The 26,969-nt window shown below is 41.3% G+C and overlaps 1 protein-coding gene across 1 annotated transcript; it reads left to right on the plus strand.

The window, feature by feature from the left end:
• Positions 1-9,688: 9,688 nt before the first annotated feature.
• LOC112258523 (antigen WC1.1-like) lies at positions 9,689-25,109 on the plus strand. The gene is made up of 8 exons (XM_024432945.2): positions 9,689-9,968; positions 13,763-13,792; positions 14,158-14,478; positions 14,636-14,947; positions 15,248-15,544; positions 22,314-22,634; positions 22,809-22,946; positions 23,133-25,109. Exons 1-8 carry the CDS (start codon positions 9,938-9,940, stop codon positions 23,387-23,389), a joined length of 1,707 nt encoding a protein of 568 aa, XP_024288713.2. The 5' UTR covers positions 9,689-9,937; the 3' UTR covers positions 23,390-25,109.
• Positions 25,110-26,969: the final 1,860 nt, after the last annotated feature.

Consider the following 26,969-nt stretch of genomic DNA (forward strand, 5'->3'; position numbering starts at 1 on the left):
TGAAAGCTTAATGGTTAAAACCAGCAAATCAATTGTTTGGGGAACAGACTTGGTGGAGACAATCTAGCACTGAAGGTGTTCCTTGGTAAAGATTGACACTCCACCACCTTTGGAAGATCTGTCTTGCCGAAAAAGGTTATAACCAGAAAGGTTAACATCAGTGTTCAGAACACTCTTTCTTAACCATGTCTCAGTCATGACCAACACATCTGGATTGGAGCTGTGAACCCACACATTCAATTCATACATTTTAGGTAATACGATTATAGTGTGCAGAAAACCCAGACTTTTATGAGAGCATGAATCAGCAAAGCAGAAATTAGATCACAAGTCAGAATTGGGGCTAGCAACAGTCAACAGTCCAGGGTATACATGCATATTTCCAGATATCATCAGCAGTAATATAATCAGTGTATGGCAGAAGACAGTAAGAGCTTGGCAATGTTGTTTTTTATGACATTTGAATGTGCATCAGATGGCAACAAGATCATATTGTACAGAAATTTCATCAGGTAACATGAATACAAAGCGGTTGAGGGGGGGTTATGATGGGACGCAAAGAGTCTGTGTAACTAATAGAAAGTCAGAGTCGCTAGTGTGGGACAAACATGATCTGTCCCACGGTCGGGTGAATGAGCAAGTCATGGAGTCATGGAACAAATAGCACAAGAAAAAAATGGATTGGGGCTAGCCATTGTAAGTTCAAAGAGTCACTAGCCCCAACAAAATAATGTGAGAGAGCTCTCTATGAGTCCAGTAGGCTAGAAAAGTCTGATTTAAATATATAGTATGCTTATGCTAATTAAGTAAAGTGTTTCTGTGTAAAGCTCACACAATAAGATTCACCAGTTAATTAGCCTACATAAAATTCAGATCAATCCAAACGTCTGTGGTGTGTGTGTGTGTCTATATGTAGGTGTGTGTGTGCTGGAGGCGAGTGAAAGCTTGTGAAAGAGGGGGGAGTGTGCTGGGGGTACCTGTGCCAGACAGGGGGAGACAGGCCAGAGCAGACGGGGTGCAGATCGGCGGGTGGGATCCAAGCAGCAGTGCAGCAGGCAATGAGGGAGAAGCTTTTGTCAGGAAGCTGAGTAGGAGAGGAAGAGTTCAACCTTACCATACCGGTGCGTGGTGGGGCAGATAAAAACATCCAAAGTGAAAAGCTTAACGAAAAACATTGGGCATAGACAAGACCAAGATGCAGTAAAAGCGCAAAATTCGTAAGCCAGATCAAACAGCAATTAAAGTTAAGAGTGAAAAAGTAAACACTGCATGTGGACATAAGGGCATATGCAGTGTTACTCTTCCGGGTCACTGTAGTTGTTTGTATCTTGATTACATAAGTATTCCACCCCGTTTTAGAATCACCTTTGGCAGTGATTACAGCTGTCAGTCTTTCTGGGAAAGTCTCTACGAGCTTTGCACACTTGGATTGTACATTGTTATTTAAAAACAACTTTATACTCTGTCAAGTTGGTTATTTATCATTGCTAGACAGACACATTTTAAAGTCTTGCCATAGATTTTCAAGACGATTTAATAAGTCAAAACTGTAACAAGGTCATTGTATATTTGGCCTTGTGTTTTAGGTTATTGTTCTGCTGAAAGTTGAATTTATCTACCAGTGTCTGTTGGAAAGCAGACTGAACCAGGTTTTCCTTTTGGATTTTGCCTGTGCTTACCAGTACTCAATGTATTTTTATCCCCAAAACACTTCCCAGTCCTTTCAGATGACAAGCATACCCATAACATGATGCAGTCACCACCATGCTTGAAAATATGAAGAGTGGTGCTCAGTGATGTGTTGTGTTGGATTAGGCCCAAACTTAACGCTTTGTTTTCACGACATAAAGTTCATTTCTTTGCCACACTTTTAATTTTTTTTAAAACAGTTTTACTTTAGTGACATATTGCAAACAGGATGAATATTTTTTCTTCTTTACAGGCTTCCTTCTTGTAACTCTGTAATTTTAGGTTAGTATTGTGGAATAACTACAATGTTGTTGATCCATTCTTAGTTTCCTCCTATCACAGCCATTAAACTATGTAACTGTTTTAAAGTAACCATTGGCTTTATGGGTTTCCTTCTCCGGCAACTGAGTTAAGAAGGACGTCTGTAACTTTTAAGTGACAGGGTGAATTGATACACTATCCAAAATGTAATTAATAACTTCACCATGCTCAAAGGAATATTCAATGTCTACTTTTTGATATTTTTTACCAATCCACCAATATGTGCTCTTTATTGCGAGGCATTGGAAAACCTCCCTGATATTTGTGGTTGAATCTCTGTTTGAAATTCACTGCTCGACCGAGGGACCTTACAGATAATTGTATGTGTGGGGTACAGGAATTAGGTAGTCATTCAAAAATCATGTTAAACACTATTATTGTACACAGAGTGAGCCCATGCAACTTATTATGTGAATTCTAAGCACATTTTTACTCCTGAACTTATTTAGGCTTGCCATAACAAAGGGGTTGAATACTTATTAACTCAAGACATTTCAGCTTTTCATTTTTAATTCATTTGTAAAAATGTCTATAACATAATTCCACTTTGACATTATGGGGTATTGTGTGTAGCCCATGACAAAAATATCTATATTTAATCCATTTTAAATTCAGGCTGTAACACAACAAAATGTGGAAAAAGTAAAGGGGTGTGAATACTTTCTGAAAACATTGTACTGTATATTGAAAAGGGTTGGGCTTAAGTTGCATCCCTGTCTCACCCTATGGCTCTGAGAAAATACATCTGTGTGTTTATTGCCAATTTTAACAGCACAATTGTGACCCGATTCAGGAAACTAGGCGTATGTCTCAAGTCACGACTTCACAGGAGAGCCGTTTGAACCTAAAACATATATTTTTTTTTATCAAAGTGTGTTTTTTGGGCAGAAATGCCCTCTCGAACATGTGAACTTTAATGTGCCTTAATATCAAACTTGTATGTCATCTGTAAATACGAATACAATATTAAATTTTGAGTCTAGTTGGTTTAGCCACAGAAAAAGAGAGCCACCATCCCTCTAGCCATGATCGGCTGAGATAATGAGTGCGCTGGACATGCCGAGAGATGAGTTTGGATTTGTCTGCTGTGAAGCATCTTTTTGTCTATAAAATGAGCTGCTCGTAATGCGTAAATAATCCTTTCTACTGCAACTTTTTCTAAAGATATAACCTTAGCCATGGAGAGTTGCAAATATGTTGTTACTGCTCTCAATAACATTGCTGCCCTGAATTTATCAGGCACAGTCGACAAAGGTCAGTGGGAAAAAGTTGCGATGGACTACTTTCTGGAGGACGATCGTGCCATGCTGACTCGCTCTGACTCTGAAAATGAATAAGGAAATCCTTGATTTAGGTTAAAAAAAAAATTAATTGAAGAAGACATTGGAGAGTCTTGTGATGACAGTGATGGAGAAGAAATGGTGACAATCAACAGTGTTGTTGTCACGGATGTAGTTGACCGAGTTTTGAAATCTGTGGAATGTCTGGTAGAAGCAGCGTATGATAAGGAGATAAATAGAATTCTGGCGTTTGATTGCAAATGCATACGGCTGTTGTATAAAACTGTTGTATAAAATCTCTCCGGATTCTTCAAACTATGGGCAACCATGGCATCGGTGACAGAGAGGGAGAAAAATCTGATGATTCTTATGGCATTGCACACGGTCAGTGTGAACCAGAGTGACTTGACACAATGGGCCAAACAAGCTGTTCAAACTAAATGGAAATGGCACAAGATGTCTTATTTAATAAAAGGGGTTGCAGTCTACCGTGAATCTTTCACTCATGTGTACGGGTAAGAATCTAATATTGAAGTTATTTTGGTTAATCTAATATTGAAGTTATTTTGTAAAGCTTATGGGGTCCCCTACAGGATAGCTCCCGCATTACACTAATTGCTTTCACACATAATCTCCTTTATAGCTGAACATTGTGTGCCCGAAGAGGATTCTACGATGAACGCCAATGGCGGAAGACTACAGACTACACCCCAGCTGAACCAATCCAAAGATTCTTCCAGAATCAACCTACTTTCTGTGTGGTGTATTGATTGTAACGGTCTCTTTGCCTGCAGTTCCGTGGTCGCTTGTCATACAATTTACCACCTTGTCTGAATCGATCCTTGACCGACTCGCCCGTCTACATATCTAATTTCTAACACTAGCTAACGTTAATTTTACAGGTCTAAATAAAAGACCCCAAGTTAAAGTTTGTTGTTAGCCAGCTAACGTTAGTGGAAGTTAGATGGCTGGCTTGCTAGCTAACATTGAACATATTTTGGTTAACTTTAGCTAGCTATGACAATCGGTTTGTATTGCTAGTTAAAGTTTGCTGTTAGCTAGCCAGCTGGACTTCAATGGCTGGCTTACTAACATTACTCTGGATTGGGATTTTAGTTCCCTTGTTAGCTAGCTAACGTTAACGTTACATGTCTAAACAAAAGACCCCAAGTTAAAGCTTGCTGTTAGCTAGCTAATGTTAGCAGAGGTTAGATGGCTGACTTGCTAGCTGACATGGACTTACATGTATGAAGTGTTTGTAACATTAGTATCATTAGGATTTGTCTTTCAGCATCAGTAGAACACGCCTGACTCTCCTCCACCAGTCATACAAGGAGAATGGTCTAATGCCTCCCATCAAAAAGAGAGCTGGCCCAAGCTAGCACAGGAAACACCTGAAGCATGAGGACTTGCAGCGAGTGGTGAACTTCATCAACAACTACGCAGAGGCCTCATCAAGCAGCTCTTCAGAAAGACCAGAGGGAACACTTTGTCTGAGATTGCTGGTGTTGTGAAGGACAGCACTGTGACAGGGGTCAACATCCCACAGCTGGTTGGATTGGAGGATGTTACGGTGCTGGTGGAAAGCTATGGCTGGCAACAACACCTGACTCCGTACTTCAGGCCGCTGCCACAGATCAAGCAGTACCAGCACTTCAGGTCAATATCATTTTCATTGCATTGTATGAGGTAATTCTTATCTAAACTTGGGAGGTGAATTGATGTTGTGCAAGGTTGTAATGTCTTCAAAATGCAACGCTGACATCCTTCCTCCCATAGATGGTCTGCCTGTACAAGGACCACCTGGCCTGGACACAGCTAGACAAACATATATTTTTAAGAAGATCAGGGAGTTTTGTGACAAAGAGGCTATAGACATCACATGCCCTGTACTAAAGTCAAGGGCAGAACAGAAACAGGCTCTCCGAATATAGATTCCATTGTCCATGCGTGGTCCGGACTGACCAGTCATCAGCACTATCTGCTCTCTCCTAACACACACGCCATACGTTGTTGCTACTAAATAAAAATTATCCTGCTGCTCAGCCACTTTACCCCTGATTGTGTGCATACAACTACCTCATTTGTCACTATCGTTATTGAAGTTGTTTGTGTACATAGTGTATATTATTTTATTTATATTGACATGATCTATTTCTGATATTGCTACTATGCAAGTAACCATTGGCTGTACAGTTTACACCTTCTGTAGAGACCCATCCACTTAGCAAGACTTAACAAAATCTAGATTTTTTAAAATGAATATTGATATGTGTGGTCGTGACATGATTTTGTGACATATCATACCGACTCACTAAACACAAATGCTTTGTTTGTAAATTATGTCTGAGTGTTGGAGTGTGCCCCTGGCTATCCGTCAATAAAACATTTAATTGGGCCTTCTGGTTTAAGGAATTTGAAATGATTTATACTTTTGATACTTAAGTATATTTTAGCAATTCCATTTACATTTGATACTTAACAATTTTTAAAACCAAATACTTTTTGACTTTTACTCAAGTAGTATTTTACTGGGTGAGTTTTACTTTTACTTCAGTCATTTTCTATCAAGGTATCTTTATCTGGACACTTTCTGTTTTCCTGGAATTTGTCCTTATTGTAGGCTACTACCACTTTTAGTCTTATTCTTTACTAAACTGCTCACTGTTTAGCACATGACATCCCATGTGAATCCTTAATGAGACGGGTGGGGCTGGCATAAGAGGGTATGGAACAATGCTGAATGGGTGTAGACAAAGGAGAGCTCTCGAGTAATTATCAAAACATTCAAAGGCCCTTTTCTCAAAAGTGAGTTCACAAGTTTATCAACTTTCAAAGCAGAATTAAATTCCCATTGTTCCTTTAAAAAAATGCAGTGTATTATTTACCATTTTGTATTGTATATATAAATATACACTGCTCAAAAAAATAAAGGGAACACTAAAATAACACATCCTAGATCTGAATGAATGAAATATTCTTATTAAATACTTTTTTCTTTACATAGTTGAATGTGCTGACAACAAAATCACACAAAAATGATCAATGGAAATCAAATTTATCAACCCATGGAGGTCTGTATTTGGAGTCACACTCAAAATTAAAGTGGAAAACCACACTCCAGGCTGATCCAACTTCGATGTAATGTCCTTAAAACAAGTCAAAATGAGGCTCAGTAGTGTGTATGGCCTCCACGTGCCTGTATGACCACGCTCCTGATGAGGTGGCGGATGGTCTCCTGAGGGATCTCCTCCCAGACCTGGACTAAAGCATCCGCCAACTCCTGGACAGTCTGTGGTGCAACGTGGCGTTGGTGGATGGAGCGAGACATGATGTCCCAGATGTGCTCAATTGGATTCAGGTCTGGGGAACGGGCGGGCCAGTCCATAGCATCAATGCCTTCCTCTTGCAGGAACTGCTGACACACTCCAGCCACATGAGGTCTAGCATTGTCTTGCATTAGGAGGAACCCAGGGCCAACCACACCAGCATATGGTCTCACAAGGGGTCTGAGGATCTCATCTCGGTACCTAATGGCAGTCAGGTTACCTCTGGCGAGCACATGAGGGCTGTGTGCATCCCCAAAGAAATGCCAACCCACACCATGACTGACCCACCGCCAAACGGGTCATGCTGGAGTATGTTGCAGGCAGCAGAACGTTCTCCACGGCGTCTCCAGACTGTCCCGTCTGTCAGATATGCTCAGTGTGAACCTGCTTTCATCTGTGAAGAGCACAGGGCGCCAGTGGCGAATTTGCCAATCTTGGTGTTCTCTGGCAAATACCAAACGTCCTGCACGGTGTTGGGCTGTAAGCACAACCCCCACCTGTGGACGTCGGGCCCTCATACCACCCTCATGGAGTCTGTTTCTGACCGTTTGAGCAGACACATGTACATTTGTGGCCTGCTGGAGGTCATTTTGCAGGGCTCTGGCAGTGCTTCTCCTGCTCCTCCTTGCACAAAGGCGGAGGTAGCGGTCCTGCTGCTGGGTTGTTGCCCTCCTACGGCCTCCTCCACGTCTCCTGATGTACTGGTCTGTCTCCTGGTAGCGCCTCCATGCTCTGGACACTATGCTGACAGACACAGCAAACCTTCTTGCCACATCCCGCATTGATGTGCCATCCTGGATGAACTGCACTACCTGAGCCAGTTGTGGGGGTTGTAGACTCCGTCTCATGCTACCACTAGAGTGAAAGCACCGCCAGCATTCAAAAGTGACCAAACATCAGCCAGGAAGCAGAGGAACTGAGAAGTGGTCTGTGGTCCCACCTGCAGAACCACTCCTTTATTGGGGGTGTCTTGCTAAATGCCTATAATTTCCACCTGTTGTCTATTCCATTTGCACAACAGCATGTGACATTTATTGTCAATCAGTTTTGCTTCCTAAGTGGACAGTTTGATTTCACAGAAGTGTGATTGACTTGGAGTTACATTGTGTTGTTTAAGTGTTCCCTTTATTTTTTGAGCAGTGTATATATACTTTGTAAGAAACCCAATTTCCAAACCGAATCCAGGTGGTGAGTCACAATTGTTGTTTGTGTACATTCATTTTATAATATCGTATGTTTTCCCCCCAACACCACTTTCCATAAATTTGGATAGCAGACCCTCATGTCAAATTGAATCAAACACGTTTTTAATTGTTTAACTATTTTGATTATGCCAGATCATTGGGCGAAGAGAATAACATTTAATAAAGAGCCATGTCTGTGTGTGTTTTTAAATGTTGTTTCTTAACTGGTGGTGGGTCCACTATTAGGCTGAAAGTAAGATTGTGGTGGGACTTGAAGGTCAGCATTTCGGTGAACCAGGGACTATAGCAGGTCACGTTTCAATAACACATACAAGATTCAGAGACCCTTTAAGGGTTGTACTACAGTTTTTGTTTGGGGTGACATTTACTCCTGAGGTGCTGACTTGCTGCACCCTCGACAACTACTGTGATTATTATTATTTGACCATGCTGGTCATTTATGAACATCTTGGCCACGTTCTGTTATAATCTCCACCCGGCACAGCCAGAAGCGGACTGGCCACCCCACATAGCCTGGTTCCTCTCTAGATTTCTTCCTAGGTTTTGGCCTTTCTAGGGAGTTTTTCCTAGCCACCGTGCTTCTACACCTGCATTGCTTGCTGTTTGGGGTTTTAGGCTGGGTTTCTGTACAGCACTTTGAGATATCAAAGATCTCCGCCACGGCACAACCCAAGGGGGTGTCAACAGACAGGAAGATCACATCAGTGACTTAACCCACTCAAGTGACGCACCCCTCCTAGGGACGGCATGAAAGAGCACCAGTAAGCCAGTGACTCAGCCCCAGTAATAGGGTTAGAGGCAGAGAATCCCAGTGGAATGCGGGGAACCGGCCAGGCAGAGACAGCAAGGGCAGTTCGTTGCTCCAGAGCCTTTCCGTTCACCTTCACACTCCTGGGCCAGACTACACTCAATCATATGACCCACTGAAGAAATGAGTCTTCAGTAAAGACTTAAAGGTTGAGACCAAGTTTGCGTCTCTCACATGGGTAGGCAGACCATTCCATAAAAATGGAGCTCTATAGGAGAAAGCCCTGTCTCCAGCTGTTTGCTTAGAAATTCTAGGGACAATTAGGAGGCCTGCATCTTGTGACCGTAGCGTACGTGTAGGTATGTATGGCAGGACCAAATCAGAGAGATAGGTAGGAGCAAGCCAATGTAATGCTTTGTAAGTTAGCAGTAAAACCTTGAAACCAGCCCTTGCCTTGACAGGAAGCCAGTGTAGGGAGGCTAGCACTGGAGTAATATGATCACATTTTCTTGTTCTAGTCAGGATTCTAGCAGCCATATTTAACACTAACTGAAGTTAATGTTGTGCTTTATCCAGGTAGTCAGAAAGTAGACCATTGCAGTAGTCTAACCTAGAAGTAACAAAAGCCTGTATTAATTTTTCTGCATCATTTTTGGACAGAAAGTTTCAGATTTTTGCAATGTTACGTAGATGGAAAATTAACTGCCTTGTTCAGGGCCAGAATGACAGATTTTTACCTTTTCAGCTCAGGGATTCAATCTAGCAACCTTTAGGTTACTGGCCCAATGCCCTAACCACTAGGCTACCTGTCCACTTTCAGAGCAGCATTTCAGTGGACCTGGGACTATGGTATATCACATTACAAGAACAAACACAAGATTGGCATCAAACACAAGAACATGTTTGGGGGGGTGACTTATTTTTTACTTTCTGTGCATTTCTTATTGGCCCCTCAGTTAATTTTCGTGTTTTATGGGTTTCATATTATTTGTTTTAAAAAAATTAAACAAATTATGTTTGTGGCGTTGAGCTCAGTGTTGAGCTCAGTGTTGAGCTCAGTTTAGTGGAATTGGTGGCCAGACCAGAGACTAAATACAGTAGTGGGCCAGGATTTCCTGTTTTGTGGCTGTGTGACTCTGAAAGTGTGTAGAAGATCACACATTGATCTTTTTTACATGGATGTAGCATTGCCAGACCATGGTAATTTAACTCTCAATTTCGGTTCAGCAGAATTTTGGTTGTATTAATAGTTGAGTCCATTGTATTGTAACTTGAAAATAGTTAAATCTGGGGTAAAAATTGCAATTTACTGCCAAGTATTGGTGAGAATCATACCTGATATTGGAGGACATTACAAGGATCAAGATGGTGACAATTCTACTCTTTATGGCATTAGGTGAGTCTTTGTGTATTACAATAACTAAGTTTTCATGAAGGAAGGTCTTTCAAGTGCCTCACATGAATAACAATAGACTCTATATATAGATTGGTATCTGTTGTCTCTGTGACTTCTGCTATATCCAAGTGCACTATTATATTGTTCCTTTCTAGTTTAGCCGTGTTTCAATAGGCTATGATTTATGTACTGGATATACTTATGTCTGCAATGGAATTTTAACGTGCTAGATTTGTGGATTTTGGTCTCCATGAATTGATGATATTGCTCACGAGCGACTTGGTAGACAGTCACAAAATCAAACTGACCTATAACAAAGGATTAATTTCCAGTTCTCATGTCTGCTTTCTTGGCTCACACAACTGTGACTTCAAAGTTAAATATATGTGTGCTTTGTGGACCTATACTGTAAAAGTTGAGCAATTTTGCAATTATTAACTTTGATAGAAAATGTAGCAAAATAGGATCTTGAAACTGCGGAGAGGATAACTCCGGTCCATCTATGCAAAAAATTACACTGATTAATTCCCTAGTGATATCATAGTTTACATATTTATTAATGGTCTAGAATCGTCTTTCAAGTCACACGATAATTGTTTTTTATTTGAAATGGCAAACCAAAGTTAAACAGGCATAGGGTTGGGGTCAATTTCAATTCTTGAATTCACTCATGAAGTGGAGAATTTACATTGTTGAAATTTTGAAATGAATTCAATCTTCAAGTTTTAGAATTGTAATTTAAGTGTTTGGACTGTTTTGAATTGGAATTCAATTAGAATTCAATTTTTGTACATTTCCCAGTTAATTGAATGAATGGGAAAGTTTTCAGACCCCTTCCCCTTTTCCAAATTTTGTTACGTTACAGGCTTATTCTAAAATGTATTAAATAAAACATTTTCCTCATTAATCTACACAGAATACACTATATTGAAAAAGTGAAAACAGGTTTTTAGAATTTCTGCAAATTTATAAAAACCAAAAACAGGATTGTGTCGAGGCACAGATCTGGGAAACGTACCAAAACATTTCTGCAGAATTGAAGGTCCCCAAGAACACAGGGACTCCATAATTCTTAAACGGAAAAAGTTTAGAACCACTAAAACACTTCCTAGAGCCAAACTCAGGGAGGTGACCAAGAACCCAATGCTAACTCTCACAGAGCTCCAGAGTTCCTCTGTGGAGATGGAAGAACCTTCCAGAAGGACAACCATCTATGAAGCACTCCAACAATCAGGCCTTTATGGTAGAGTGGCCAGAAGGAAGCTACTCTTCAGTAAAAGGCACATGACATCCCGCTTGGAGTTTGCCAGAAGGCACCTAAGGGACTCCAAGACTATGAGAAACAATATTCTCTGGTCTGATAAAACCAAGATTGAACTCTTTGGTCTGAATGCCTATCGTCACGTCTGGAGGAAACCTGGCACCCTCCCTATAGTGAAGCATGGTGATGGCAGCATCATGCTGCGGGGATTTCTTTCAGCGGCAGGGACTGGGTGACTAGTCAGGATCAACGTAAAGATGAACGGAGCAAAGTACAGAGAGATCCTTGATGAAAACCTGCTCCAGAGCACTCAGGACCTCAGACTGGGGTGAAGGTTCACCTTCCAAAAGGACAATGACCCTAAGCACACAGCCAAGACAATGCAGGTGTGGCTTTGAGACGAGTCTCTGAATGTTCTTGATTGGCCCAGCCAGAGCCCGATCAAACATCTCTGGAGAGACCTGAAAATAGCTCTGCAGCGACACTCCCCAAACAACCTGGCAGAGATTGAGAGGATCTGCAGAGAAGAATGGGAGAAACTCCTCAAATACAGGTGTACCAAGTTTGTTGCGTCATACCCAAGAAGACTCGAGGCTGTAATCGCTGCCAACGATGCTTCAACAAAGTACTAAGTAAAGGGGCTGAATACTTATGTAAATGTGATATTTCCCATTTCACCAGTTCTTTCCATTAAAGGCGAAGGTCCAGGACCTGTGGTCGGCCTACTGAGGATGGAGGTTTTTCTCTCTCCTCGAGAAAGGTCCAGCTTGAGAGGTCCAGCAGGATAAGAGGCTAAGAACGACGAGAGTGAGTGGGAGACAGGAAGCACCAGTGACTCTGTCAATAAAGAAGTGGTCAAATGATGCAGATGCTAAGTTACAGGATGGGTTTGCTAGCACAGACTGGAATATGATCCGGGATTCTTCCGATGGTATTGAGGAGTACACCACATCAGTCACTGGCTTCATCAATAAGTGCATTGATGACGTCATCCCCACAGTGACTGTACGTACATACCCCAACCAGACGCCATGGATTCCAGGCAATATCCAAACTGAGCTAAAGGGTAGAGCTGCCGCTTTCAAGGAGTGGGACTCTAACTCGGAAGCTTGTAAGAAATCCCGCTATGCCCTCCGACGAACCATCAAACAGGCAAAGCGTCAATGCAGCACTAAGATTGAATCATACTAGACCGGCTCAGATGCTCGTCGGATGTGGCAGGGCTTGCAAACTATTGCAGACTACAAAGGGAAGCACAGGAGAGAACTGCCCAGTGACACGAGCCTACCAGATGAGCTAAATTACGTCTATGCTCGCTTCGAGGCAAGCAACACTGAAGCATGCATGAGAGCGTCAGCTGTTCCAAACAACTGTGTGATTGCACTCTCCGTTGCCGATGTGACTAAACCCTTTAAACAGGTCAACATTCATAAGGCCCAAGGGCCAGATGGATTACCAGGACGTGTACTCCGAGTATGCGCTGACCAACTGGCAATTGTCTTCACTGACTTTTTCAACCTGTCCCTGACCGAGTCTGTAAAATTGATTCTCCCAATGGTAGCTGTCATGCCTGCTCCCGCTCTCCCTCTCCTGGGCTTGAGGGCGCCAGACTGCCTATCATTACGCACACCTGTCCCCTTCATTATGCGCACCTAAGCCTTATTGGACCCACCTGAACTCCATCATTATTTCATTGGCTCTATCTGTCTGCTTCCTCTGTTTATTCTCTGTGTTGGCATTGATGTCGTTATTTTGTCCCCTGTCCAGACGCTGTTCCTGTCCTGTTTCTTGTCCGTTATTTATTAAATGTGCTTCGTGTCTCCAGCGTCAATCCTCACAGGTAGCTATAGTGTAGCTGAATTTTTTACTCCAGTGTGAAGTAGCTGGTAGCAAGCTAAACTATATTTTCAGAGTAGCTTCCTGCTGACATTTTATATCAGGAAATAACATAAGTCAACATCAAGTGGAGAAACAATTTCACAAAATAAAGTATTGAGAGTCATTATTAGCATTTAGCAGAAAGCAGGACTAGCTGATTTTTAAACAAAGGAATTGGGCCATTTTGTGTGAAACTGATACATTCTTTTATCTGTATACTAAACAGAAGTTTGTGAGAGTCGGGCAAATGTCAACCACGACAAGTTCACTGATGTACATGAGAGACAGGGTAGTTTCAGGGCAGTTTCAGGGCAGTTTCAGGGAAGTTTCATAAAGGAAATCCTTGAACTCGATATAGACCCACCTATCTGGCTTTACAGATGGTGAAAATACCACAACAGCATATGCAAATAATGTTTGCTTGCCTGATTTATGTTTAAAATTGTTTATAAATATGTAAATAACTGTCTATATACAGCTTACTAACATTTACAAATGTAGCAATAACAATTCATAAATGGTGAGAACTTACATATAAAAAATGTAGGATTTTTTAATTGACATTATTATAAGCTGTTATCCATTTACAAATGGCAACCTCAGTAAATGTGTGTTTAATTGAAATGTTTTGGTTGTCTGTGTTTCTACCCAACAGCTCATCAAATGGTCAAATCTTCATTGGCTGGTAAGTATTCCTGTGTGGCGGCAGGTAGCTTAGTGGTTAAAGCGTTGGGCCAGTAACCGAAAGGTTGCTAGATCGAATCCCCGAGATGACAAGGTAAAAATATGTCATTCTGCTCCTGAACAAGGCAGTTAACCCACCGTTCCTAGGCTGTCAAGTAAGGATTAGTTCTTACCTGACTTGCCTAGTTAAATAAAAAAATATATGTGAACACAAGTCTCAAAGGTGCTGTTAAAGTCCAAAAAGGTTAATTAACACATTTGAAACAACTTTTAATAGAACACTTTTGACAACTGGCAGTGTTAAATTTCATATTTGCTTATTAATCATTCATAATTTTTCCTATCATCTCTTTTCCTCTTTGTGAGCTGGTGAAGAGATCAGGCTGGTAAATGGCACTAGTCACTGCTCTGGGACAGTGGAGATTCTTTACAAGGCCCAGTGGGGAAGAGTGTGTGGTCAGAAGTGGGACGTTGACGATGCCAATGTGGTGTGTGGCCAGCTGGGCTGTGGGAGGGCTGTGAGTGTCCAAAGTAGTGTCCATTCAGGTCAGGGTAGTGGTGGAAGGCCGACTTGGCTGGATGATGTTGGGTGTAAAGGCAGTGAGAGCTCCCTCACAGAATGCTCACATGGAGGATTGAAACACCATGACTGTTTACAGTCTCAAGATGCCAAAGTTGTCTGCTCAGGTAAAAGTCCCTCTGTGTTGCTATTGTGGTTAATGAAAGTCAAAATACAATTGATTATAAGTGTGTCAACTTGGCATTGATTTAGTCGAATATGATACTGAAATGCATTTATTTTCTCCCACATTGTCAAATGTTTTTAATTTTCTTTAATTCCTAGTTAAACATAATATCAGACTGGTCAATGGGAGTGACCTCTGCTCTGGGAGGGTGGAGGTCTATCAAATTGGTCACTGGCAAACCGTGTGTAACGACATATGGGATTTAAATGACTCTGCTGTGGCATGCAGACAGCTTGGCTGTGGGAGAGCTGTTAGTGCCCCAGAGAGGGCTTACTTTGGTCAGGGCAGTGGGCCTATCTGGCAGGATGATGTTGGCTGCTCTGGCAGTGAGTGCTCCATCACACAGTGCCCACACACAGGAGGAACACATGACTGTCATCATGGTAACGACGCAGGTGTTATTTGTTCAGGTAAGGGAGTCTCTTTTCCTTGTCTAGACTTGAGTTTTGGTTTGAATGGTTTGAATTGTGCAAAAATGTCTTATCGGAGAGAAAATCCTAAAAAGCATATTACTGCAGTATAATAGCCTGCTCTGCCACCTAGTGGAGACTTGACTGTTGCACAAAGAATCTTAACCCATGCCAGACTTGGTGCTATGTGACCAGATGGGGGCAGCCTAGATCAGAGCAGGTGTCTAATACAGTATGAAGACCCAGTAGATAGGTTGTGATTACTGTTGCCTAACTAAACTACATGTCTTTGACCAACAGGTGTTGTCATGCAGAAGCCTTCACTCTCCACAAACCAATCATATTCTGCCTTATTGCAAGGAGAGGAGGTTCAACTCACCTGCACTCTTCCATCCCGTATCCTCTGTAATGCTGTGGAGTTCATCTTCTATCTGAATGGAGACTCCATCATGACCGTGACCGTTGGATCCTCACAGCCCAGGGCTACTTTAACAAAGTTTAAGATGGATGCTTCACACCAGGGCAGTTACCGCTGTCTCTACAGAACCCTCTCCAACAGCCAAGCCATCAGCTCCCCTTACAGCAACATTACTAAAGGTGAGGTGGTAGTTGGGAAACAAGTGTTGCTTAATCTACAGTGAGCTCCAAAAGTATTGGGACAGTGACAAATATTTTGTTTTGGCTCTGTATTCCAGCACTTTATATTTGAAATGATACAATGACTGAGGTGAATGTGCAGACTGTCAGCTTTAATTTGAGGGTATGTTTATTTATATCAGGGAACCGTTTAGAAATTAGAGTACTTTTTGGATCTAGTCCACACATTTTACAGGACCAAAAGTATTGGGACAAATTCACTTGTACAGTATGTGTATTAAAGTAATCAAAAGTTGAGTATTTGGTCCCATATTCCTAGCATGCAATGATTACATCACGCTTGTGACTCTACAAACTTGTTGGATGCATTTGCTGTTTGTTTTGGTTGTGTTTCAGATTATTATGTGGGGTATGATATTTGTGTCTAACTTTCTCACTCATCATTATTCACAATTTATTCAGGACTATCCGTAAACATGGTAGAACATTAATGTAGAAGTGTTTAGAAACATATTCTATTCTTATTTAAAATAAAGGTATATCCAAAATGACACAATGCACTTACCATTCATTTCTATTGGGCGTATTATTGTGGCCCTGGTGGCACAAAATCAAAGGTCTGACTGCATGGAGATGCTTGGGAAATGGTCACTACAGGGGACCATGTTGTGGGTGTTTCAGGGGAAGGGGGTATATCTGACCTCCATCATCTAGGATGTGACAATGGTTAATCAAATCTCCCCATTTCTGCCCATTTGTTTTGCACAATTTTGCAGGCCTTTTCATACAGCTGCAACTGTATATGCATTTGCAAATCAAGACCTTTCTTGATTTGGGCTCTGGGATGGTGCAACTGCTGAGAATCTGAGTCTATGGTTGTTGTGGGGGAAAGGGGTTGAGTGTGTGAGTGTGTATCCCACAACTCTTGCGAGGGAGTAAAAGATGTTAGAGACAATACAGGATGATTCACAATAATTGTTTGCTAATATAATAACTGCTTGCCATACTGTAATTTTGGTAATGGTGAGACTGGTGAGAGGTAAAAATCCTTTGCATAAATTACTACAACTATTAATAGCTAATTATGGAAAATAAGAAACAGGATTTTAAAAATATATAGAGATTTTTTGATGGCTATATATAATACAAATCAAGGTGAGGGCGATGGAAATGCGTTTGGCGGTTGATCTGCCTCTATTCTGCGGGTGGCACTGTGCTCTTTTCGAAGGATATAGGTCCCAGTCTCTCCGGGGCTGTGGGATCCGGGGGTTGATCTGCCGGGCATTGGGATGACAACCCAACTCGGGATGAATAGGGGTTTTAGCGGGTGGAATTGGAGGTTTATTTATTAGCAATGCAAATATCGTGGTACAGCTACATAGACACTCATTCATCATGTTATTTTTTAATGGTACGTTTACAAACATATATTTTGATAAATAGAATTAAAACTTGTGACTCATTATGGTAAGTGGTGAAATAAGTATAGCCAGTTATAATGGCTTAGCAGATAATAAGAAAAGGCGATCGGTATTTACCTGGCTAAAAGAGAAGGAAAATAATATATATTGTTTACAGGAAACTCATTCAACAATTTGACGTTTTGTGGAAAAAGGACTGGGGGGCAAAATATGTTTCTCCCATGGGCAAAGAAATTCAAAAGGGGCGATGATATTAAATAACAGTAATTTTGATACAAATGTGCAAATTGTCCAAACAGATCATCAAGGTAGATGGATTATTATAAATGTTATTGGACAGTAAACAGATTTGTTTTATTAACCTATATGGTCCAAATAATGATGATCCAAGCTTCATTGAAAATATATATAAGAATGTATCAACTCTATAAGCAACAGTAGACTCTATTATCATGGTGGGGGATTTTAATAGGGTTTTAAAATACCTCTATGGACCGCAAAGGAAATCTTGGGTTGGGTATTCTATGTTCTTTAATTTGTATTTCTATGTTTTGGCTGGGTAGGGCTCTCAATCAGGGACAGCTGTCTGTCATTGTCTCTGATTGAGAACCATCCTTAGGTAGCCCTTTCCCACCTGTCTTTGTGGGAAGTTGACTTTGTTTATGGCACATAGCCTCTAGCGCCACGGTTTGTTTTGTAGTGTTTATTGTTTTATTTGTCGTCTTTTCTAAGTAAAAGAATATGTACGCTCACCACGCTGCACCTTGGTCCAGTTCGGCCGTGACGGCCGTGACAGAACTTCCCACCACAAACGGACCAAGCAGCGTGGTAAGGAGGAGCAGCATGTTCAGGAGGACTGGACATGGGAGGACATCCTAAATGGCAAGGGATCCTGGACATGGGAGGAGATCCTGGCGGGAAAGGATCGCCTATCGTGGGAGCAGCTGGAAGCAGAGAGGAAGGTGGATTCAGCGAGAAAGAAGGCCCAGGTTTACACAGGGTCACAGCTGGCACTAAAGACCGGGAGGCCACGGCAAAAAAATGTTTGGGGGGAGGCACACGGGGAGTGTGGCAGAGTCAGGATTCAGACCTGAGCCAACTCCCCGTGCTTACCGTGGCGAGCATGTGACGGGTCAGGCACCGTGCTATGGGGTGATGCGCACGGTGTCTCGAGTGAGCATTCACAGGCCGGTGTGCTCTGTGCCAGCGTCCCGCATTTGCCAGGTGGAAGTGGGCATCCAGCCAAAACGGATTGTGCCAGCTCTGCGCTCGAGACAGCCAGTCACCTCCACGGCCCAGTCTATCCAGTGCCTCTGCCAAGAACTAAGCCTCTTGTATGTCTCCCCAGCCTGGTGAGTCCTGTGCCTGCTCCCAGAGCCATGCCTCCCGTGTGTCTCTCCACTCCAGTGATCCATGGCAAGAAGCCTACAGTGATGAGCCATGGCACAAAGCCTCCAGTGATGAGCCATGGCACGAAACCTCCAGTGATGATCCATGGCACGAAACCTCCAGTGAGGATCCATGGCAAGAAGCCTCCAGTGATGATCCATGGCACAAAGCCTCCAGTGATGATCCATGGCAAGAAGCCTCCAGTGATGATCCATGGCACGAAGCCTCCAGTGAGGGTCCATGGCAAGAAGCCTCCAGTGATGATCCATGGCACAAAGCCTCCAGTGATGATCCATGGCAAGAAGCCTCCAGTGATGATCCATGGCACGAAGCCTCCAGTGATGATCCATGGCACGAAGCCTCCAGTGAGTAGTTATGGCACAAAGCCTTCAACGACGGTCTCCAGTCCGGAGCCTCCAGAGACGGCCTCCAGTCCGGGGCCCGCAGCGAGGGTGCCCAGTTCGGGGCCCACAGCGAGGGTGCCCAGTCCGGGGACCACAGCGAGGGTGCCCAGTCCGGGGACCACAGCGAGGGTGCCCAGTCCGGGGCCCGCTACGAGGGTCCCCAGTCCGGGGTCGGTGACGAGGGTCCCTGCACCAGAGGTGCCACCAAAGTGGGGTGAGCCAGTGGTGGAGCGGGGTCTGCTTCCCGCACCTGAGCCGCCACAGCGGATAGATGCCCACCCAGACCCTCCCCTATATGTTCAGGTTTTGTGGCTGGATTCCGCACCTTTGGGGGCGGGTACTGTCATGCCCTGAACTTAGAGATCCTTTTATGTCTCTATTTGGTTTGGTCAGGGTGTGAATTGGGGTGGGTATTCTATGTTCTATTATTTGTATTTCTATGTTTTGGCCGGGTAGGGTTCAGAGGCTTAATTAAGCTAGTCGTCTTGATTACTTTCTCATGTCATTCTCTCTGGCACCAAAAGATTAAAAAAGTTTTGATAGGGGACAGAATGCGGCCCGGATCATCACATAGTTGGTATATTTATTACTCTTACAGAATTTTTACGTGGGCGAGGATTTTGGAAATTGAACCAAAGCCTACTGCATGATAACTTGTTTATAACTAGGACAGAAGAATTTATAACTTACTTTTTCATAACATAGGTACAGCAGATCCCCTTATTGTATGGGGCACTTTTAAATGTGCCTTTAGGGGCCATGCAATTCAGTACTCATCTATAAAACAAAATAAATTTAGATCTAACAGTACAGTTAGATAGCAATAAAAACTGTACCATAGAGGCACAGAATAAGTTTGAGGGAAAAGAAATGGAGGAAATTATTCAAAAAAGATCCAGTGTAATATATTATAAAAATAAAGTGAACTGGATAGAATATGGGGAAAAATTTAACCAAATTCTTCTTCAATCTTCAACATAGAAATGCTACTATTTTGTTATTGAAACTTGTTACAAATGAAGGAGTCACACATGATTCACCGAATGATATTTTGAAAGAGGAAGTAAAGTACTTTAAGAATATGTTTTCATTTCAGTTTTCTGCTAACCAAAGCTAATTGTATGGATTTTCTTCCTATTAATAATGTAAAATTAACATCTGTACAGAAATACTCATGTGAAAGCCAAATTACGTCTTGATGCAATTAAAGCCTTTAAGGCTAGGAAAACTCCAAACTTTTTTGATATACTCAGAGGACCATTATTAGCATATTATAACCACTCCTATATAAACGTTAGATCATTGAGCACACAACAAGAAGGTCTGTTTTTATCTCATTGTATGATTTTTAAGTAATTCATTTGCATTTTATTGCATGACATTAATTACTTAAAAATCATATAATGTGATTTTCTAGATTTTTGTTTTAGATTCTGTCTCTCACAGTTGAAGTGTACCTATGATAAAAATTACAGACCTCTGCATGCTTTGTAAGTAGGAAAACCTGCAAAATCGGCAGTGTATCAAATACTTGTTCTCCCCACTGTATATATATATATAGATAGATAGATCCAGTCCATTTAAAAAATGGAGGCCTCTTACACCAAAAATTCTAGCTAAATGCTTGGTGCATAGAATTAAGAAGTTATTGTCAGATATTATTCATCCTAATCAGAAACATTTTTTTTCATGGACGAATCATTGGAGATAATGTAAGACAAGCACTGGAAACAATAGAATACTATGAAATAGATTTTGAAAAGGCTTTTGATAAAGTACAATTGGATATATATATATATATATATATATATAAATGCATAGAATATTTAAATTTTGGAGAATCGCTTATAAAATGGGTTAAAGTTATGTATAGTAGTAACCCTAGGTGTAAAATAGTCAATTATGGCTACATCTCAGAAAGTTTTAAACTATCAAGAGGAATAAAACAAGTTGTCCACTATCGACATGTATTTATTATTGCCATTGAAATGTTAGCTGTTAAAATAGGATCTAACAATAATATTAATGGATTAGATAGCCGTGGCTTAAAAACAAAGGTGTCATTGTATGCTGATGATTCATATTTTCTTTTAAACCCACAATTAGAATCCCTCCACAGCCTCAAAGGGGATCTAGATACTTTTGCTAACCTCCCTGGATTAAAACCAAATTTTGATATTACGTATTGGATCACAAAAAAATACAACTTTTACATTACCATGTAGTTTACCAATAAAATGGTCTGACGGGGATGTGGACGTACTCGGTATACATATCCCGAAAGAAAGAAATGATCTCACTCCAATACATTTTATATAAAGTTAGCAAAAATAGATAAGATCTTGCTACCATGGAAAGGAAAATACCTGTCTATTTGTGGAAAAATCACCCTGATTAACTCTTATCACAGTTGACCTATTTGCTTATTATCAAGGCTGTGGGTAACTGGTGAAAGGAGTCAGGCGCAGGAGAGCTGAGATGCGTGGACAAGGTATTTAATACAAGACAACACAAGTATAAACACAATACTATGGTGCGGGAAAAATACCGGTACAACGAAATAAACGGGCATAATAACAAAACCCGGCAACAAAATATCGGCCGTCAGTAACAGCCTGAACAATAGAACAAACACGCACACAAACATGGGGGAAACCAGAGGGTTAAATAATGAACATGTAATGGGGGAATTGAAACCAGGTGTGTAGAAAACAAAGACAAAACAATTGGAATATGAAAAGTCTTAAAGTAATGATGGACTGTTGTTTCTCTTTGCTTATTTGAGCTGTTCTTGCCATAATACGGACTTGGTCTTTTACCAAATTGGGCTATCTTCTGTATACCCCCTACCTTGTCACAACAGAACTAATTGGCTCAAACACATTAAGAAGGAAAGAAATTACACAAATTAACTTAACATAGCACACCTGTTAATTTAAGTGCATTCCAGGTGACAACCTCATGAAGCTGGTTGAGAGAATGCCAAGCGTGTGCAAAGCTGTCATCAAGGCAAAGGGTGGCTACTTTGAAGAATTTCAAATATAAAATATATTTTGATTTGTTTAACACTTTTTTGTTTACTACATGATTTCATGTATTATTTCATAGTTTTGACATCTTCACTATTCTACAATGTTGAAAATCGTAAAAATGAAGAGAACCTTGAATGGGTAAGTGTTGTAAAGCTTTTGACTTTAATTGTAGGTGAATTTGTCCCAATACCTTTGGTCCCCTAAAATGGGGACGTTGTACAGAAGTGCTGTCATTTCTAAACTGTTCACCCGATATGGATGAATAAACCCTCAAGTTAAAGTGGACAGTCTGCACTTTAACCTCATATTCATTGTATAATTTCAAATCCAAAGTGCTGGAGTACAAAGCCAAAACATTTGTCACTGTCCCAAAACTTTTGGAGCTCACTGTATATATATAACATTCAGAGCCTTGATAGGGACGAGAGACTGATTACCTTGTCCATCACACACATATTTCTTAGTCAGAAGGTGTGAATATGGAATCACATGACTTTCAAATTGCTGTTTACTTTCTTCCCAGTGGTCCTGCTACAGCCCAACATCTCTCTCAGTCCTCCAAATGGAGGGATGTTTTGGGAACCTCAGGGGCCAGAGGTGGTCAGGGGCCACAGCTTCTCCATCACCTGCTCCATTCAGCCACAGTATCCTGGAGGCCTCTTCTATCTGGACTTCTCTGGGTCCAACAAGACTGAAACTAAGCCAGCAGTCAACCACTCTGCCTCCTTCCACTTCCCTGTTGCAGAGTATACAGACCAGGGGAAGTACAGCTGCAGCTATGTAGTCAATGTCTCCACCCGGTCATTCAGGTCGGGTAATAGTGAACTAGCTGTCACCATTCGAGGTAAAGTAAAACATGCTAAAAAAACACATTTAAAATTGTGAGAGAAAAATCATAGTATTGTAAGATTTATAATCCTTCATGTCACTTTTTTGTTTGTTTTTATATCCTATGAATTTGCCATCTACAAGTCTTGATCTGTAGATCTAAACCTTAATATACCTACATTTTCTTCAGCGTTCATGGTCCCCATCATTGTCTCTGGAGGGACTGGTGGGGTAGGACTGCTAATTCTGCTTCTTCTAGCCATCTGTCTAGTCAGCTGGAGGACGAGGATGAACAGAAAGCCATCTACAGAGACTGGCCAGGGAGAATGTAAGTGATATCACTATACTGTAAACTCAAAGGCTGAATATGAACTTGATTTATGCCTTGAGCCTGACAAGTTAAAGCAGCATCTCAAATTCGGCCGAAATACTTTTGAAATCATTTTCTTTGTAAGGCTTTTTCCCCCTTGAGTTTCCTGTAACGAATATTCATGAGCGAACTGTTATGCAACAGGTATTGACAACAGACACAACAGAGGGGAGGACAACGAAAAGGAAGAGGACTATGTTAATGTTGAAAACGTCTGTTACCAGAGAGGTCTGGAGGGTGCAAAGAAAAATGAGAAGGATAAAGGGCACAGCTATGGGAAATCAGAGGATGTCTATGTCAACGAGGATGGAAACACTCAAAGAAATGGTGTTTGTGGGGGGTCTCGTGAGAAAATTAACAGTGAAGATGATGAAAATGATTATGTTAATGTCTCTGCTTAGGACAATGCTGTAGCACAGGCAGGTGTGTCAGTTGACTATAGCTTTAAGACCAAAAAGTTAAAAGTAGGCTACAAAAAAAGTTGACTAAAATCATTCAAATCCGCCATTAAAATGCAACGGCTGTTTAGCGTATCTATGGGCTGGCTTTAGGACTACGCAGCAATTAGCTCGGAGGGCCTGTGTGCCTTTCTCTCAGCATTGAGCAGAGACAGTACCTAACAGCTTGCTTGAGGTCAACCTATTTAGGCAGTTCGCCGATTGCTTTAAATTTGATGTCGGCATTTGAACTTGGCCTTGTAAGCCTCACAGCCAGTTTTATGCACCTGCTACTTATACATTGATGTCGGCATAAGCGGCGCATCCGGTAGGCTAGGGGAAGATACGCTTCGCCTAATGTCAATAGAATGACATTTCCAAAATGAGCTATATAATTACTTGTGCCTTATACAGAAATAAATAACATTACAAATACAACACCATATGATTTGACCATAGAGATTCATTAGCTTCTTTTAAAAATGAGCTGTTTTTATTGAAATTAGTCATTTGGGCAGCAGGCGGAAGATAGCCTACAAAATAGTTGATTGTTGAGTTGCAGCAGTCCGTGGAAAGAAGTTTAGTAGGCTTAGGCCGATCTCAATATTTCAAACTACAATCACGGGAAAAACATAATTTAGAAAGCAAATGTCTATTGCTGAGAAGAAAAGGCTCTAATTTGTCTTCTCAACTCACATTTGAGTAAACAGTAGCCTCTTATTGGCACCAGAGGAGAGCATCAACCATATCCCCAATGAGTGCACCATATTCACTTGCCTTTATCATTGGATCCCCAAACATTTGGGGAGACAAATTCCCTCCTCCAGGCTAAATGGATGTCATATTGTAGAATTTGTGACTCTCCTTTTTGTAGGCCTGGATTAGATAGTTACATAGTTGATAGTTGTTTTTACTCATCTGTTTGTGAGTGTCAGCAGAGTAGGCTACTATTTTTTGTCGTATTGAAAAATATGTTGCTTATTCCTCCAGTCATATAAAGTGTATTAGAATTGCATAAAATGTGTTTAGAAAAAGGCAACATTTTTCCTGTGCAAAGAAAGGAGAAGAAACGTCTCTGTTTAATCCTACACTATGTCATTACGCGCTCAGAAATGCATTGTTCAGAATTATCTGTTTTGCTTACAGTGATTGAGTTATGTGATTAACCTAAATTATGACTGAAATCTACTCATCACATTAGCAATAGTAGCAGATATTGCATTAGTCCGCAAATGCGATAGTAGATGCATGAAATCCCTTTATTACACTGAACAAAAAAAATGCAACAATTTCTAAGATTTGACTGAGTTACAGTTTATCTAAGGAAGACAGTCAATTGAAATGAATGAATGAATTAGGCCCTAATCTATGGATTTCACATCACTGGGAATACAGATATTTTGTTATTCACCGAACGTTTGCGAGTCTGATGGCCCCACAACGCTACTGTTTTTTTTTTTAAAACAATACAGCCATAACCATTTAGGTAAAAATGCTCAATACTTAGATGTTGACTTATATCAATTACAAACAAAGACAGCATGCATGGTTCAAATTTGGCATTTATCCCTGGTAGATCACAATTATCAATAACAGCGCGATTTGTTTTATTAGATAATCAAGACATTGGTGGAATAAATCATGTTTATCTTGAACAAACATAAAAGAAACAAGGTTTTCATCACTATCGATGTTTATTGCTTTGAATTGAACAAATTGTAAAGGCAAATTTTACGTAGTATTTTATGGAAATTATAAATTGCCCTATTGAACACAAATTAAGGCCGATCCACACACCACATGAGGGACAGAGTTTTACTGTGTGTGTGTGTTGCAAATGTATTTCTTGCACTTGATGCATGTGTACTGTGTCTTCCTGTCCTTCTTGGGTCCACACACATCGCAGCACTTCTTCTTGTTGCTAACGGCTGCAATATAGAATGATGAAAACACTTAGTTCAGGAATTTGACTAACATCTCACTCACTCACATATATAGTTACAGCAGGCTAAGGCAGGAGAGTCAGACACACACACACACAACATCATCACTCACACTTACTTCTGGTATTGGAGTTGTTGGTTCTGTGGGCCGGGCAAATGGGGCACCAGCATCCTCCACCTGAATCTTCCTCAAGATGGCTGCAGAAGCTGGGGTCCTTGGGATATGTTGCCTCCTCTGGAGAAAGAGCCATCTCCTCTGGAGCTTCCCTCTGTTCTAATCTGGGTTCAATGCCATCCAGATGACAAACGCAATGTACGCCAAGATGTTGAAGAATATCACAAGTGGCCAGCGTAGGGTTCTTCTCTTACAGCTGTAGCCAATCACCAGCTTGTCTAAATTGTCCGTTGAGATTGCCTGCAATGACAACAAGCTCAGTCCGATGATGCTGTGACACACCACCCCAGACCATGACGGATCCTCCACTTCCAAATCGATCCTGCTCCAGAGTACAGGCCTCGGTGTAACGCTCATTCCTTCGAAGATTAACGCGAATCTGACCATCACCCCATGTGAGACAAAACCGCGACTCGTCATAGAAGAGCACTTTTTGCCAGTCCTGTATGGTCCACCAACAGTGGGTTTGTGCCCATGGGCGACGTTGTTGCCAGTGATGTCTGGTGAGGACCTGCCTTACAACAGGCCTACAAGCCCTCAGTCCAGCCTCTTTCAGCCAGGCATGTTCACACAGATGAGCAGGGACCCTGCCACAGTCGTATCTTTCTTTTGGTGTTTTTCAGAGTCAGTAGAAAGGCCTCTTTAGTGTCCTACGTTTTGATAACTGTGACCTTAATTGCCTATTGTCTGTAATCTGTTAGTATCTTAACAACCGTTCCACAGGTGCATGTTCATACATTGTTTATGGTTCATTGAACAAGCATGGGAAACGGTGTTTAAACATTTTACAATGAAGATCTGTGAAGTTATTTAGATTTGTACAAATTATCTTTGAAAGACAGGGTCCTGAAAAAGGGACGTTTCTTTTTTTGCTGAGTTTATTTCATGTGACATGAAGTCTGCGTGAACATATCACCTTTTAATTAACAATGTGTTCATTATATTGAATTATGTTTGACAGACCAAGAAATATGAATTATGCAACTTAAATCAAGTCCAACAAGCAATTATTTGCCAGAAACCCAATAGTTTAATAGAGTTCACTTTATGAAGTCTTATTTCAATATCCTCATAGCCTCCAGTATAATTCACATGAATTCCTTTCATCTCACTAACAGGAATGTATTTTTAAAATTATGAATCTGCTTTAGGAACAGACCACTGAATTTGGCTTCTGTCACACACACGCACAAACACACACAAACATGATTAACGGCCACAAAGCACACAGTAAAACTCTACACCCTTTCCCCTTGCTCAACATTTGGAAACTGGGCATGCCGACGGATCATCCCTGGCCTCCCCATGACGTAGGATGGGAACAAATACAGGATGGTATTTTCCTGTCGTAATGGAACTACTAAAACCCTGCCCTTTGACAGTGGTATCCAGCCACAGTCGTACTGGAACTGCTAAAACCCTACCC

The sequence above is a fragment of the Oncorhynchus tshawytscha genome, linkage group LG09, assembly GCF_018296145.1.
Source record: "Oncorhynchus tshawytscha isolate Ot180627B linkage group LG09, Otsh_v2.0, whole genome shotgun sequence".
In the NCBI taxonomy this organism is placed as follows: domain Eukaryota; kingdom Metazoa; phylum Chordata; class Actinopteri; order Salmoniformes; family Salmonidae; genus Oncorhynchus; species Oncorhynchus tshawytscha.

What these genes read in the sequence shown, in the direction of transcription:
- LOC112258523 (XM_024432945.2), top strand. Translation starts at nt 9,938, where the DNA reads ATGGTGACAATTCTACTCTTTATGGCATTAG. An exon ending in CGCAGGTGTTATTTGTTCAG is followed by an intron (nt 14,948 to 15,247) that starts GTAAGGGAGTCT and finishes TTTGACCAACAG; the next exon opens with GTGTTGTCATGCAGAAGCCT. An exon ending in AGAGACTGGCCAGGGAGAAT is followed by an intron (nt 22,947 to 23,132) that starts GTAAGTGATATC and finishes GTTATGCAACAG; the next exon opens with GTATTGACAACAGACACAAC.